This window comes from Chaetodon trifascialis, chromosome 6 (assembly GCF_039877785.1).
Source record: "Chaetodon trifascialis isolate fChaTrf1 chromosome 6, fChaTrf1.hap1, whole genome shotgun sequence".
NCBI classification, from domain to species: Eukaryota; Metazoa; Chordata; class Actinopteri; order Chaetodontiformes; family Chaetodontidae; genus Chaetodon; species Chaetodon trifascialis.
The window spans coordinates 26,202,403-26,216,139 of record NC_092061.1 but is presented as its reverse complement, the minus strand read 5'-3'; the positions used below and the strand labels follow the sequence as shown (position 1 = coordinate 26,216,139).

At 42.0% G+C, this 13,737-nt stretch overlaps 1 protein-coding gene across 1 annotated transcript in view; it reads left to right on the top strand.

The window, feature by feature from the left end:
• The window catches only part of mamdc2a (MAM domain containing 2a), a 31,857-nt gene continuing 18,120 nt past the window's right edge, over positions 1-13,737 (top strand). Inside the window, exons 1-6 of the mRNA XM_070964541.1 lie at positions 1-114; positions 308-433; positions 8,156-8,406; positions 10,022-10,106; positions 10,239-10,376; positions 13,174-13,430. Of these exons, the coding sequence (XP_070820642.1) occupies positions 87-114; positions 308-433; positions 8,156-8,406; positions 10,022-10,106; positions 10,239-10,376; positions 13,174-13,430 (885 nt within the window). The 5' untranslated portion in view covers positions 1-86. The remainder of the gene's footprint in view (positions 115-307; positions 434-8,155; positions 8,407-10,021; positions 10,107-10,238; positions 10,377-13,173; positions 13,431-13,737) is intronic.

Genomic DNA, 13,737 nt, shown 5'->3' with positions numbered 1-13,737 from the left:
GTTTCGACTACTTGAACGGGAACTGAACGGGAGACCATCAATAAACTTCAGAGTTGGATCCTAAACTCACTGCAGCGGCAGATACGATGAGTACCGTCTGCCTCACTCTGCAGGGTAAGTCCAAGTCATTTTACTGAGCAGGCAAAATGCAGAATGCTGCGCCAGAATTCTGCAAAGACACAAAGTTGTTTCCTAGTTCAGTTTGTGCAGTTTAAACACGAGCACAAAACTTGGATGAAAGCAAAGCTGACTTGTGCATATCCCATCAGCTCTGCAGCATGGATGCTTGTCTCTTGTCTTGTTGCAGCGCTGCTTCTGTGTGGATTCGTCAGGGCGCAGCAGCTGCTGCTGCCCGGGTCCTGCAACTTTGAGCTGGGCACCTGTGGCTACGCATCAGACCCAGAGTACGGCAGCTGGAGAATGAATGAAGAAGGTACAGTGTCAACAATCACCTCAGCTTATTGACAGATATAGACATGCTTAGAGTACTGCAGCATTACGCATATTTCCATTTAAATATGCATCTTGAAATCCAGCTGTTTGGAAAGGTGTGTGGCGTGTAAGTGACTCTGCTGTAGAACCAGGTAGCAGATATTCTGTAGTCACACAAAAATCAAATGTTAGATGTGCTGGCCAGTCAAACCAGGCGGATGAGATTTAAGAATGTACAATGAATGAATGCTGAATGATTTTTATTGTTAATATAAGCACATACCATCGGGAAAGCATCGTAAAACACATTTAAACATGGGGGGTGCTTTGTGACTTTCTCTGATGTGTAACAATCTGTGACCCCCCATGAGGCCATAACAGTCAACAGCCTTTGAGGACTGTGGAGATTTTGGATCGAGCCAGGTGCTGCTGTGAACAAGACCTGACAGTTGACCTGATAGCTGGTGGAGTTAGCTCCAGTAATGCCCGGTCACATGAACTCCCCTCGTCTTCTTTAACCCTTTAAATCAGCAGACAGTTAAATGAACTGAGAGGTGAGTTCACGCTGACTTTCTGGGGCAAGAGTCTCTGAGAGGCAAAAACATACATTTTGCCCTATGTGACTATATACAGCACAGCAAATTTATGGTCCACAGCCAAAATAAGCTTTCAAAGGCAGATGTCGTTAAATTAATATATAAGAATAGACTACCACTGTGTTTGTAATGTACTGTAAGTTATTTTATTCAACACTCCTACACTTCAAGAATTAGTTTTAATTATGACTGTCTGATTTGTATTTTTTTTTCAGTGGTTGATTAAAATAGTTGCATTTAGGTAGTCATACCAGGACGTGCAATAATGTCTCTACTGTAATGAGAAATGCAATTGTTTAGCTTATATAATACATAAACATAACAGATGGTATAAGCAGGATCATTGACACTGACATGGTGGGATCAAGTTTACTTTGGAAGCCCAGATGAAATGGGGTTTGGAGATTTGCCTACATTGAAAATGTTGGCTGTGCTCCAAATGATCACAGTGTTGAGAATCTCTCTGAGAAGCTCACAGGTAAGACACACAGATGGCTAATTACAGTTAGACACTGGAGCTGTATGCAAATACAGATGAGAGAATACGGCTGCAGCACTCCTTACACACAGTACCTTCAGCTGCATGCAACAGGTGAAACAGGCATTTAATTGACTGAAAAGAGGACTTAATTCATTCTACACATATGACACATAAAACAAAAGAGATACTATTGATCCACGGATTAATGGTAGAGCTCGGACACCACTGGTTAAGTGATGGTGAAGTGATTGTGGTCACAAAGCGTCATGTCAGGTCTCCCACTGGACTCTGCCATTGTGATGGCTCTTGTAGTAAAAGCCTACCTGGCTAAAATTCTTCAAACCACATCCACTCCTTCTTCCTCAGTGAAAACAGTGAGTGTACAGTATCATTATTCAAATACGTTTCATTTTAAAAGTTTAACTACTGGACACAAGATGTGTCCTCCTTCACTGTGAAGTTTGCGTTCAGGGTCTGAGTGCTGCAGATTTCAAGTTTCCACATCACACTTGTAAATCTCCAGTCAGCGTTGATTTATGTCTCAAGGGTAGGTGGGGTGATTTTAACATTAGCTGCAGTGGTCAGGGATTTTAATCCTGTCCACAGTGCACACGTGGGTCATTTTTCACCCCCACCCCAGTAATACTGTAGTTACAGCCACAATTACATACTGTTTGTCTGTGAACTGGCTGGCCCTCCTGTAATTTAGATCCAGTCCAGAGCTATGTCCTTGTATTTTAAAGTGCTCTGAGGTTTTTCCATGTGAGGAGCTGCATGTCCTACCTATTTCATTTTATTTTTTTATCAGCTGAGTGTGAAATTTAGCTTTTGTCTGGAAATGGAGGATGTCCAATAATGTCCAACAGAGAAGCTAATTCAGGAACCAGTAAGCCATCAGGAGAGCTGGAACCTGTAAAACCTCTTCAGTACTGCTGTAATGTCAGCTACTGGTACTTAGTGTACATTCTTTTTGGGCCCTGTTTTTGTTTGTTTGTTATATTGGCACCATTAAAAGTAATATGAATTAGCTATTAGCAGTTCCAATTTGTAGTGAACCCACGAATGCACAGAGAATTGTCACTGGATTACTGTGACACTGAAGAAAAATTCAACGTGATGATTCTCAGGCAGGCTCTGAAGTGTATTGTTTCAATGTTTTCTGAGTAGATTTGCGGACATTTATTGGGAGAGACATCAGAGATAATGATATCTTTGGAAGCCTGAGTCAAACTGAATGATATCAATATGTGGGTCATGTCTGTGTTCAGATTTGAATGAGCTCTGACTCGGAGTATGTCTCACATTACTCCCTCTGTGCCTCACCTCCAGCTCTTCAGTGCCCCCCTGGGGGGACTTCTGCTTTTGTCTTTCGGCTCGGTCCTGCTGAATGTCCATGTCTTTTACAGACGATGGTTAAAATGCTGTCTGGAACAATGAGCTAAATTACAGAGAAGCACAGCGAATACTTCGTAATGTTAATCCCATCTGAGTGAGTCTAAAGTTGCATATTGAATCATAACTGGCTTCCAAACTAGTTGTGATCCTGCTCATATATTCACATTTTAAAGCGTGAAATACGGTGAGCACAGTGGAAGGGGTCTTTGATGCCAGGCAGCATTAGAGGCAGGCCTTCATTCCTGCATTTAGAAAATAACTTAACTCAAGATCCACTTATTCATCTTTTCAGCAGCCTTCAACTGCATCCTGCAGTCTACCTGGACCAGGTGGAGTTTGCTCAGTTGTCAGCTGTTTCAGTTCTCATCAAAGAGACTGTGATGACAATTGAGCAAATGCTATCCACCACGAGTGGAGGTGTTATTTGCATATTTCCCATGGCTGTTCCTCTGCAGTTTTGTCCTGTTTGTACTAAACTAGTTTAAACTAGTCCCTAATCTGCAGTATCTCTCTGATAAATCTTCTCTGTGGTCCTGTTTACACCTGGCATTAATATGTGTCTTGGGTGGTCTGATCATAAGTGTTGAGCTCTAACCACAGGTGTGAATGCAATCAGGATATACTACGAATGCATAGAGATCTGATGACTCAAATCACATGCGGAGGTGATCTGACTCTGTGCAGGACTGAAAAGGAGTAGAGCTCAAGGGCAGCACACACTGATGAAGCATGGTGTGTGTCAAAACACCTGTACAGACTGTAGTCAGTGTAAGCCTAGACACCAACGTGATCACCCCTGGTGGACAGGATGCATCACTAACATAGGAGCAGTTTTAATGTGGTTGTTCATCACTGTCCAGTTTTCCAGTGTGGATGTGCCTCGACGCTCCAGGAATCTCCATCAGCTCCATCTGCACGTCCCGGCTGCTGTACCCTGACCGGTGTGCTCTGCTGGCATTTACCCACACATGGCAAATACAAAAGCAAAAAGCGAAGCAAAACATTTTGTGGTATATTAAGAAAGAAAACAGGCTATTTTGTTCATTTTTGAAATTCTGTTGTTGAGTTACCACATGGCTTTTGGCAATATTCCTTTTATATTTGTATACGATCATCAGAATACAAGAAGTTTTGAACTGACACCTTCAATTCAATGACCAGTTCAGTTTTAATATTGTAGAATAATGACACGAGATCATAGGTTGGTAAATGTACCTAGAGAATATAATGAGTCTGGTGGAGAGGGTTAATAGCTCCTACTGTTGCCTTGATTTCAGTCCCTTAGGTCAGTGTGAGTCAGCCTGTACCGCAGCAGTGAAACCATATGATCACTCCTCATGTCATCCGTGCTGTCATATTACAGAGGAAGTGGTTGAATTGACTCATCAGTGATAACACATTGTGACAGATGACTGCATTTCCACTTTCGTGGCCATGAATCAGAATTTTCCAAAGTGAATCAGATGTTTTCTCTGCGTTTTTCTTCGTTCACGTTGGATTGAGTCGTTGCCGTCACAGTGTGGTCCCTCTCACTTCTGTCTGTACTGCATTGTCCTGAGGATGCTGTAGACAGCCCTGCATCTCCTCTGATACATGTGGTCTTACCAGCTGCTTCTCTCTCAGTAGAAGTCATCTGTAACAAAGAAATGCTTCACTGGTTCCCACATGCCAGCATTACCAATTGCATTTTTATAGGCTGGTTCTCTCATCTCAAAAGAGAATCTGCAAAACCAGTGGGAGTAAGCGATTAATGAAACTACTGGTCCCACAATGACTGCGCTGCAGAAGGATGTTGACTATGCGCCAACGTGTTACCTGTCCCTTTTGCTGCTTGTTTTTCAAGTTGTAGTAAAACTCATTCCTTACGATTACAACATTGTGCCTTTATGAGCAATTGAAACCGATAAAAACACCTTTTACAAGCTCCTCCTCAATATGTACAGTTGTCAGAGTCAGATTTTAGCAATGTCTAATGTGAGCTATTAAAGAAACGTAAACTATCACTGAATGTTTATCCTAACTTCTCATTAGAAAGGGGAAAGTGCTGTAGCTGCATGCTTGTCACACTCATGATTTCAGTGGATTGATGTGTGTGCATATGTTTACACTGAGCAAAAGAACAGTAAAGTAGAAGAGCTTGGACAGTGCTTATCTGTCTTAAGTCAGCCAATTTGAGACTTTGTACAGCAGTGCAGTTACATTTGACACTAGCAGTGTAGTCTTCAGTCAGAATCTGTTGTTAGTGAGGTGTAGTGTGGTGGCACTGAGACTCTTTAAATGGGTCAAACACACCGGAACGCCAAGCCACAATATTCCAGGGTAGCTGTGTTTCCACAGGCAGAGCTGCCAGGCAGGAGTCAGGTGGGCTCTGCCCTACTTTTTTCATTTTTGGGTTAAGAGACGAAGGTGGTGTGATACAAATGGCTGCAAACTGGACACACAAGGGGAAACCAGAGTGCCAGATTTGTTGGTGAATCTGGTGCCGGGGAAGAATTCAGTCAGGGTACGCTGTGAAAATGTGCTCATTCACACATACATGATTGGATTCAGAGGGAAGGGAGGTGACACTGGCCAGAGCTGTATACACATCACAGGACAGTGTCTCACATGGAGAATAGGAACTGAATATTGTAACAGGCACAAAATGAACATGCTCTCAAATCTACCCAATCTGACTGAAAATGACATTTTGTTGAATGAATGATGTAACTCGCACAATATTTTGATTTGTCTCACAAAATTAGAGAATTATTCTGGAGATATTAAATAATTTTCTCATAACATTATGAGAAGAAATGAGTTTTCATACCTTTATAACATTTTTATGTAAAATAAGGACTTTATTCTTGAAATATTACAACTTTACTTTGAAAATTTCAACTTCATTCTCATGACATCATAACTTCTCTTCTTTCTATTCTTAATATACATTTATATATGTATATATGTGTGTATGTATATATATGTGTGTGTGTAATTTTGGTAAAACTACAACTTTATCATCATAGTCTTCAAACTTTTTGAAAGTTACAACTTTCTTTAAACTTTTCTTCAAAATAAATCTCCAAATTTCACTACATTTTTCCTCATTAGTGGTTTCCTCCGTCCATTTTCTATCAGAGAAAAGAGTTTTTTTTTTTTCTCATTTTATGTCTGAGCTCTGAATTTTGATAGCAAGGCAGCCTAAGTTGACCTGACTTGAAACCTTACACCGTCCATATGTAACTACACTGAGTTATTGGCAAAAGAGTATTTGATTAGAAATTTTACAGTGTGAGGATGTGCTGAATTTTCATCTCCTGCATTATATAAGTGTGTCACCACATTCCACATGTCAAGTCAGACATTCCGACCGGCTCCCCCTTTTGTCCTGTTTTCCACCAGCTGCTGCGCTGTGTGAATCGAGCCACAAAGCGCCCCAAAGCAGCTCCCCCTGTTTATGATAATCTGTCAGCACAGTTTATGTTCCCCCTGTTAAGACAAGTGGCGGTCCTGAAAATTGTGTGTGCCATCTCTCTCTCAGCCAAGCTTTTAGGTCTCAGTGTGAACGCACTGTAGCAAGAACGCCTGCGACACAGAAAACAGCTCTACCCCAAACAGAAGCTCCTGCAGAGAACCAGCGTGGTTTGCACTAAACCCATAACCAGACTGAGATGGAATGAACTTGGAGATGGTGATAGACTACACCCACTGTGGCAATAAATAGGCTCATAAAAAGAAGACGGGACCACGGTGGTGTTTTCTGTTTGGTTGCCATGGCATTGTGGGCTTGAGCTGAGGAAGCTGCACCAAAAAAGAACCCAGGGCAGAGTTTGTGGTTAAAGCCAGGATGGATGTCCTAGGTGATTATATCCACTAAACAGAGACATCAGAGACAAAGACTTCAGGCTGTGCTGGAACAGGATAAACAGAAGGACAGGGATGGATGGAGAGAGGTGGAGAGCTGTCAGGGTCTCGCTGCTGTGTCACAGACCACCACGATGAATGCTCCTTATCTCCCTCTCTGGACTGTTAAGAGCTTCTCTTGGCCAATTTCTGACTTCAAATATGTTGACAACTTAAGGTGAAAAGTTCTGCTAATATTAGTGGCACTTCAGTCTGCAGAATACTCCGTAAACACTCCTCTCCTCTCCTCTCCTCTCCTCTCCTCTCCTCTCCTCTCCTCTCCTGGTCACAACTGAACAAAAGTTGAATTCAGAAGAACAAACAGTGCCCCATGTTGTGCTGCTAAAAATGCTGGATTCATGCAGTAGTTGATGCTGATAATGGAACAGAGCAAATCACTGCTGAAAGTCTACTTGTAAGATTCTCCATGAACTTCATTTGACCAAATAAGGGATCACAGATACAGCTGTAAATCCCCCTGCCTCCCCTCCCCAACCTGCTTTAGAACTGAGGGCACGTAAACCAGCTTTCTATAAACACAGTTTATATCCACTAAATTACCTTTCTGCTCTCTCAGACCTGCGTGAAAGAAGTCTCTCAGCTGTGACATACAGGGAAGATGGAAACTCTACTTCAGGGTCACCTCATTACTAATTTCCTCCAGAAAATACATCATTGTCTCTCTTTAATTGGTACTATGGCCAGTAAGTAATACACATATCCCAAGCCTGACGTGCATCTGTGGTCTGCACTTTAATGACACTTTACCTGTGCACCTTTCCTCTCAGCACCTTTCTGTGTCCACCTTTTGTTCTCCCCTTTTTTTCTGGAGCTCCAGTGGTGCACTCAGTCAGCAGTCTGCACTAATGACAGTACACTGCAGAGCAATGTCGACGTTGTGAGTTCACCTGGAGCAGTCTTTCACATTCATCATCAGAATGAAGAGCTTTCTGTTCTTATGAAGCATCGTCACTGCGACAGCCCTGCTTTTAACTCCCTCCTTGTCTTCAGTTTGAGTTCAAGTTCATTTCATAGTTGTGTATCACCGACTTTGCCGGAGGATTCTTGAACTCAAAGACAAGCCTCTCAAGCAGATTTGTTTTTGAGCTTAAATACATGTGGCTGTTGCAGTAAATACGCAGTTTTATAGGTTTATAGGTAATAACGCACGTCCTCTTCCTGATCCCCAAAAACAACAGCTGAAATCTGTAGATATGAACAAAATACGAATATGAACACGATCACCTTTAGCTGTCTGTAGATAATGTAAAAAATAACCACTGGAAGATGATCAGTAAGTGGAACCATCACAGCAGCTGTCAGCATGTGCAATATTCATCAATATATGTTCATTTTGTTGTCATAGGACATCTGATAACAGTGGATGCAGCCTTCTTACATGACCAAGAGCAGGCGGTTCTTGTCAGTCCAGTTCTGGACCATCAGGAGTGGAGCTGTGTGAGGCTGGTGTACCAGATCACTGGGCAGGGTTCCCTGCAGCTCCACCTCAGACCAGACGGCGATAACTTTGACTACCGTCTCTGGACGGCCAGCAAAGCCTCCGACAGCTGGCTCATCGCTAGTGTGGACCTGCCCAACACCACAATCCCCTACCAGGTGGGTACGGCTTAGGATAAGTTACTTTTAACTAATACTTTGCATTGCAAAGTTAGTTTGAATTCACTCACTGTGTGACAGGAATGGGTTCCATCCATTCACAACTCACACTGCTTTATATGAGCAGATTGGTGGTTAGGTGGTATTGGTGCTTGCTGTTAAGTCTAAATCCAGTTCCTCAGCCATAGCTGGTGGTTTCTACGGCCCGCCGCACCAAGTGTCACTGGAATCCCTAGGACGAAGGAGATAAAGACAGCGTGTGTGATTGATCTGAAAGCACTAACAAATCAGACAAACATCAGCCATTGTAAAAGTTAGTGAACAAGAGACACAAAAACTAATTTGCTGATTGTTTAATGGTGGAAACCTATTAAAGCAGAAATAAATGATCAGACACAGACACCTTTGCATATCTCATTTTCATCCAATGATTACATCCATTCAGTGAAGTAAATATAAAGTAAGTACAAAGAATAGCGCCACTTGACACTGACTGTGTTCCTGCTTTAGTTCTCCAGTTGAATTGCAAAGCTACATTACAGCTTCCTCTATACAAGACCTACTTGAAAGAATCCCAACCTTGACACACACACACACACACACACACACACACACACACACACACACACACACACACACACACACACACACACACACACACACACATATATATATATATGTTAGCTTTGCTTGCTAATCTAAATTCAAAGAAAGCTAACCCTCCTTAAATACAGAGTGAGCTTGAGGCTGAGGCCCACAAGTGCTTTAAAAGAAGCAATGATGCCATCTGAGCCTCTTTCTAAATTTAACTAGCTTCTTTATTGTTAACCAGAGTACTAACCTCCTCCATAACAGCCCTGTTTAGAAGAACATTTCTTAAAATGAACATACAGAACCTGAGAAAGAATAAATGGCATAACAGGGTGACTGTGAGGTTGTTGCACATGCCAATGCTGAGGGGAAAACAGAACGACATGATGTTGGTATTTAAAGTAATGGCATGACAAACATTTCAAGGCTGACTCCATCGTTATCTTAAATTACTAAAGTATGGCTACAGACCAGAGTTTATAGCTCTAGAATTAGAACTTGCATTATTGGCCCGGAAGGGTCGTCTGTCTGTGAGCAGACATGAGCACATTTACCGTTTGTAAGTTAGTCAGAGTTCATTCCCTGCACTGACAATAACAGAGCAAACTTAGTGGTGACTTAGTTGGCATTTTAAAGACAAGGTGGAGGTGATGTGTTGATGTGATATGACGTGATGTGCTATGTGATATGGTGGCATGATGGAGTGTGACGTGACATAATGTGTGATGCCAGTGTTTATGTGTTTCACTGAACATATCACAGTCACTCTAAATTCTCTGATTTTAATGTACTGTTTACTACTGCTATCACTCACTGGACTCACACTGAGTGATATCTCTGACATGCTTTCTCCATAACTTCTAGAACACTTCATTCCTCAGAAAACACAAGGAAGCTGCATTTTGTCAATATGCTGTGCTACGATGTGACGTGATTTTGCCATCATGTAATGTAGATCTAATCAAATGTAAAATGGCTGCCTTCTATCCCAGTTTGGTGTAAGTCTGTTTTTTTTTTTCCACAGATTTTGCTGGAAGGTCGACCTGGACTTGGCTCAGGGAATAGCGTCGCCATCTTTGAAATTCACATTGTTCCTGGTTACTGTATAGGTCAGTGTCAACATTATATCAGTCAAATGTTTCACCTTTGATGCACAGTCTGATGTGAAACTGTATTTATTCCTGTAAAATATGTCAGACACAGTACGGAATAAGGCTTTTCTTTGCTGTTCTTGTGACCAGAGTGTAATTTTGAGGAGCATCACCTTTGTGGCTACAGCAACAGCTGGAACCCGAATGTCAACTGGTATGTTGGGGGGAGTGTGACTAGAGAGCCTGAATCTAACCTGCTGGCAAACCACACCAACAATAACCAGAGAGGTAAATACACACATACACTCACACATGCATATGTATACACAGAGAAAAGATAAGCCTCTTCATAGTATCAGATATTCCTCTTCCTTTTATTCTCTCGAAAAGTTTGTAGCTTGCTCCAGCAGTCAAATTTAAGTCCAGTTTGGATTCTCAGCAGTTACAGTGGATTCTAACAGCAGTCCCAGTATACTGGAAAAAGTATCAAATGTCCATAGAAACGTTTCAAACCATTACTGCAGCATAAACCACTTCCTGTCTGTCTGTTTCTCCCCAAACTAAAATATGCTAAATATACAGCTTCCATATGTCACTTGTGTGGTTTACTGTATACATCTGTAGCTCCCAACTGGTTTTTACTGTGCAGAAAGCTGCACAGTACTGAGGTTTGACTTCTGCATCTGACAGCTGCGCTTTGCTCAAGATATGAGGAAACAAAGGAGCAAGTTTGATTCATGACTGCGTCATAACAGCGTACCGGCATGGCTTGATTCGTGAAAGAGGAGCAAACAAGCAAACATTTTTACTATCAACCCAGAGTAAATCATGTTACAGGAGTGCCAAGGCTGTCACAGCAGAGTGGATAAATCAGCTTTATACAGATCACTGCCCCCATGAGCATTCTCCATTATAGCAAGTGACAGTGTAATGTCATCTACTGTATAATTTAATATATTGTGTCATCCATGTCCATGACTGTCAAGTCAATTTGGCTGTCTACCACCTGAATCATGCACCACTTTGCTTTAGCAGTACATTTTTTTGCTTTTTAATGTCATGTTGAGTATTCCTTTTTTGTGTGTGTGTCACAGTTCGGCTCTATGATGGCATGGTGTTGACAGTTATAGTAATATTTTCCCCTTTTTTTTGATTCCCTAATATAACTACCTACACTGTCACATTTCTTCTGTTTCTATCTGATTGTAACAGAACTTGAAGCTTATTTATTAGCTTTTGTTCATCAGTTATGCTTATGATCAAATTTCATAACTCTACACCTCCTCATGAACAGGTGGTGTAATCAACAGTCATTGGGTCATTCACAGAACACATAGTTTATACAAATGTTTAAACTGGAATAGAATGAAATAAAAATACAATAAAACAGTATCTACAGTAATATACACCTGGAAAATATGTACAGTATGTGTGGAGGATGAGTTGGGGAGTCTCACAGACTGAGGAAAGGTGTAGCAGCAGATACTTCTGTATGGCTTGTCAGACGGCAGCAGGGTGAACAGGCTGTGACTGGGGTGAGTATTGTCTTTTCGTAGCCGTTGGGCTCTGCACAGTCACCTCACCTCACTGACATCACTGATGCTCTATATGTATTGATCATTTGAGAATACTACCCACATTCTAATGATACAAAGTTGGCTGGAAATTGGCAGATTGTCTGTAAGACACTTTTAGAGGTCTTTGAAGTGACTATAGACCCCTGCCCTGATATAACTCTTTTTGGTGTACCCTCTGCCTTCAGATTGACTTCTTGGCGTGCTATATGTTGCTTCCTCATAGTCTAATCCTTCTGAAATGGGAATGCGCAATTCCTCCATCTCATACGCAGCGGATCAGGAATGTCTTATGTAAAACAAGGGTAGACAAAAGTAAGCACACACTGTGAGCTTTGTCTGGTAAATTCTCTGAGATATGGCGACTTTTTCTGACATATGTAGAGTGGAGCGAAACTTACATGAGAATCCTACATGCAAGTGTGATGATTTTTTTTGTCTTTATCTTAATTTCCTGGTTATGTAAAATAAGCAGATTTCTGCTTACAACTGTTGTGTGTTGGCCGTTTGGTCAAGCAGCTTTGGGATGCAGTGCTCTAGCTCCTGCTTTGGCTGGTTTTGTTTGTGTGAGTGGTGTTGTAGCTTGGGCTCATCTTTGTGTTGTGCATCTTGGGATGACTTGGTTGACTTGTGAGCCTTTGTTTTAGAGGAACTGTTGGGTAGCTGTGTTAGTTTAGCATTGCATGTTAGGTCAGTTTTGTGTGGGTTAGGGTTAGGGATGTTGTGATTGAGCCAGATCTCGAGAGACTCCCAATCGTAAGCACAATAGTCTCTGATCTCCCTTTGCTGGGTTAGTCTTATTTCATCCATTTTACTTTCCTGTAACCGGAAAGCATACTTATGGTGCCACTTGGTCTGGCTGGGTGGTCAGAAAATTTTGTGGACAGTGATTGTCTCAAGGTCCACTGCACTTAATCCAGTTCCTGTGTTTTCTTTCGTGATGTTGACTGTTTCGTTCTTCTGTGCTGTGCAATATGTGCTACGAGCCACTGACCGCCTCATCTGCACACACTGCCATCACCATGGTTATAGTGGTAATGAGCTTCATTTAAATAAACTTCAACTTGAATGAGGCAAAATCCTTGGCCACGACACAATCTGCGTGGATCATAAAATATTCCCACTTCTAATCAGTTCATGGTCATGGTCTTCGTGGTGCCGAATCCAACTGTATATCAAGTTGCAGAGACAAGTAGTGCTCTGTAGTTTGGCAGTCAGTTTAGATTGATGGTTCTGGAGGCAGAATCTGTAATCAGGAAGGTGTGCTGGCCAGTGAAATGAGCTACTGTATTGTTTGGTTAGAATGAAGACCTGCATGTGTTGACCTCTGTGGCTTGTGGTTATATATCTCATACGTATCTAACAGCATGCTGTAGTCAGCGCTTTTCATTTGCACAGTTCTACGACAATTTGGAAATTCACACACATCCTATATATGTGACTGTGTCAGTCCATTACCATGTACCCCCAGCTCATCTATCTTATCTCATCTATCTTCCTATCTGCTCTAGGCCACCACATGTATGTGGACTCTGTGTACGCCAAGGACTTTCAGGAAGTGGCCAAGCTGACCTCACCTATGACTACAGTGCCCATGGCCGGCTGCCTGTCCTTCTACTACAACCGAGACCAGGAGAGGGGAAACATCTTCTCAGTTTACACCCGAGACCAGCTGGGCCACTATGAGGAGATCTGGCGACCGGAGGTGTATGCTACTGCTGGCTGGACTCTGATCAGTGTTGACATCAAGGCCCCACACCCACTGGAGGTCAGTACTGGAACCAGCATGCACACTTCTATTATTATAAACAGCAGTTTATCCAGATTATCAAAACCGCTTTATCTGGACAGGAACTTCTACAACTACAGTAAGTACAGTAGGTGAAAGTGTGCTGATATCAATTTTCATACTACGATTATTGTAGCCAAAAACATCCTGGGAAATGGTATCACAATCATTATCCAACTATCATGAAATGCTACTATTAGAGCTGAAATATAGCAAAATGACTTGACACCATGTTTGCCTTGGATTTTATCAGACCTAACACAGCACACTGCAAGTTTGATGGACT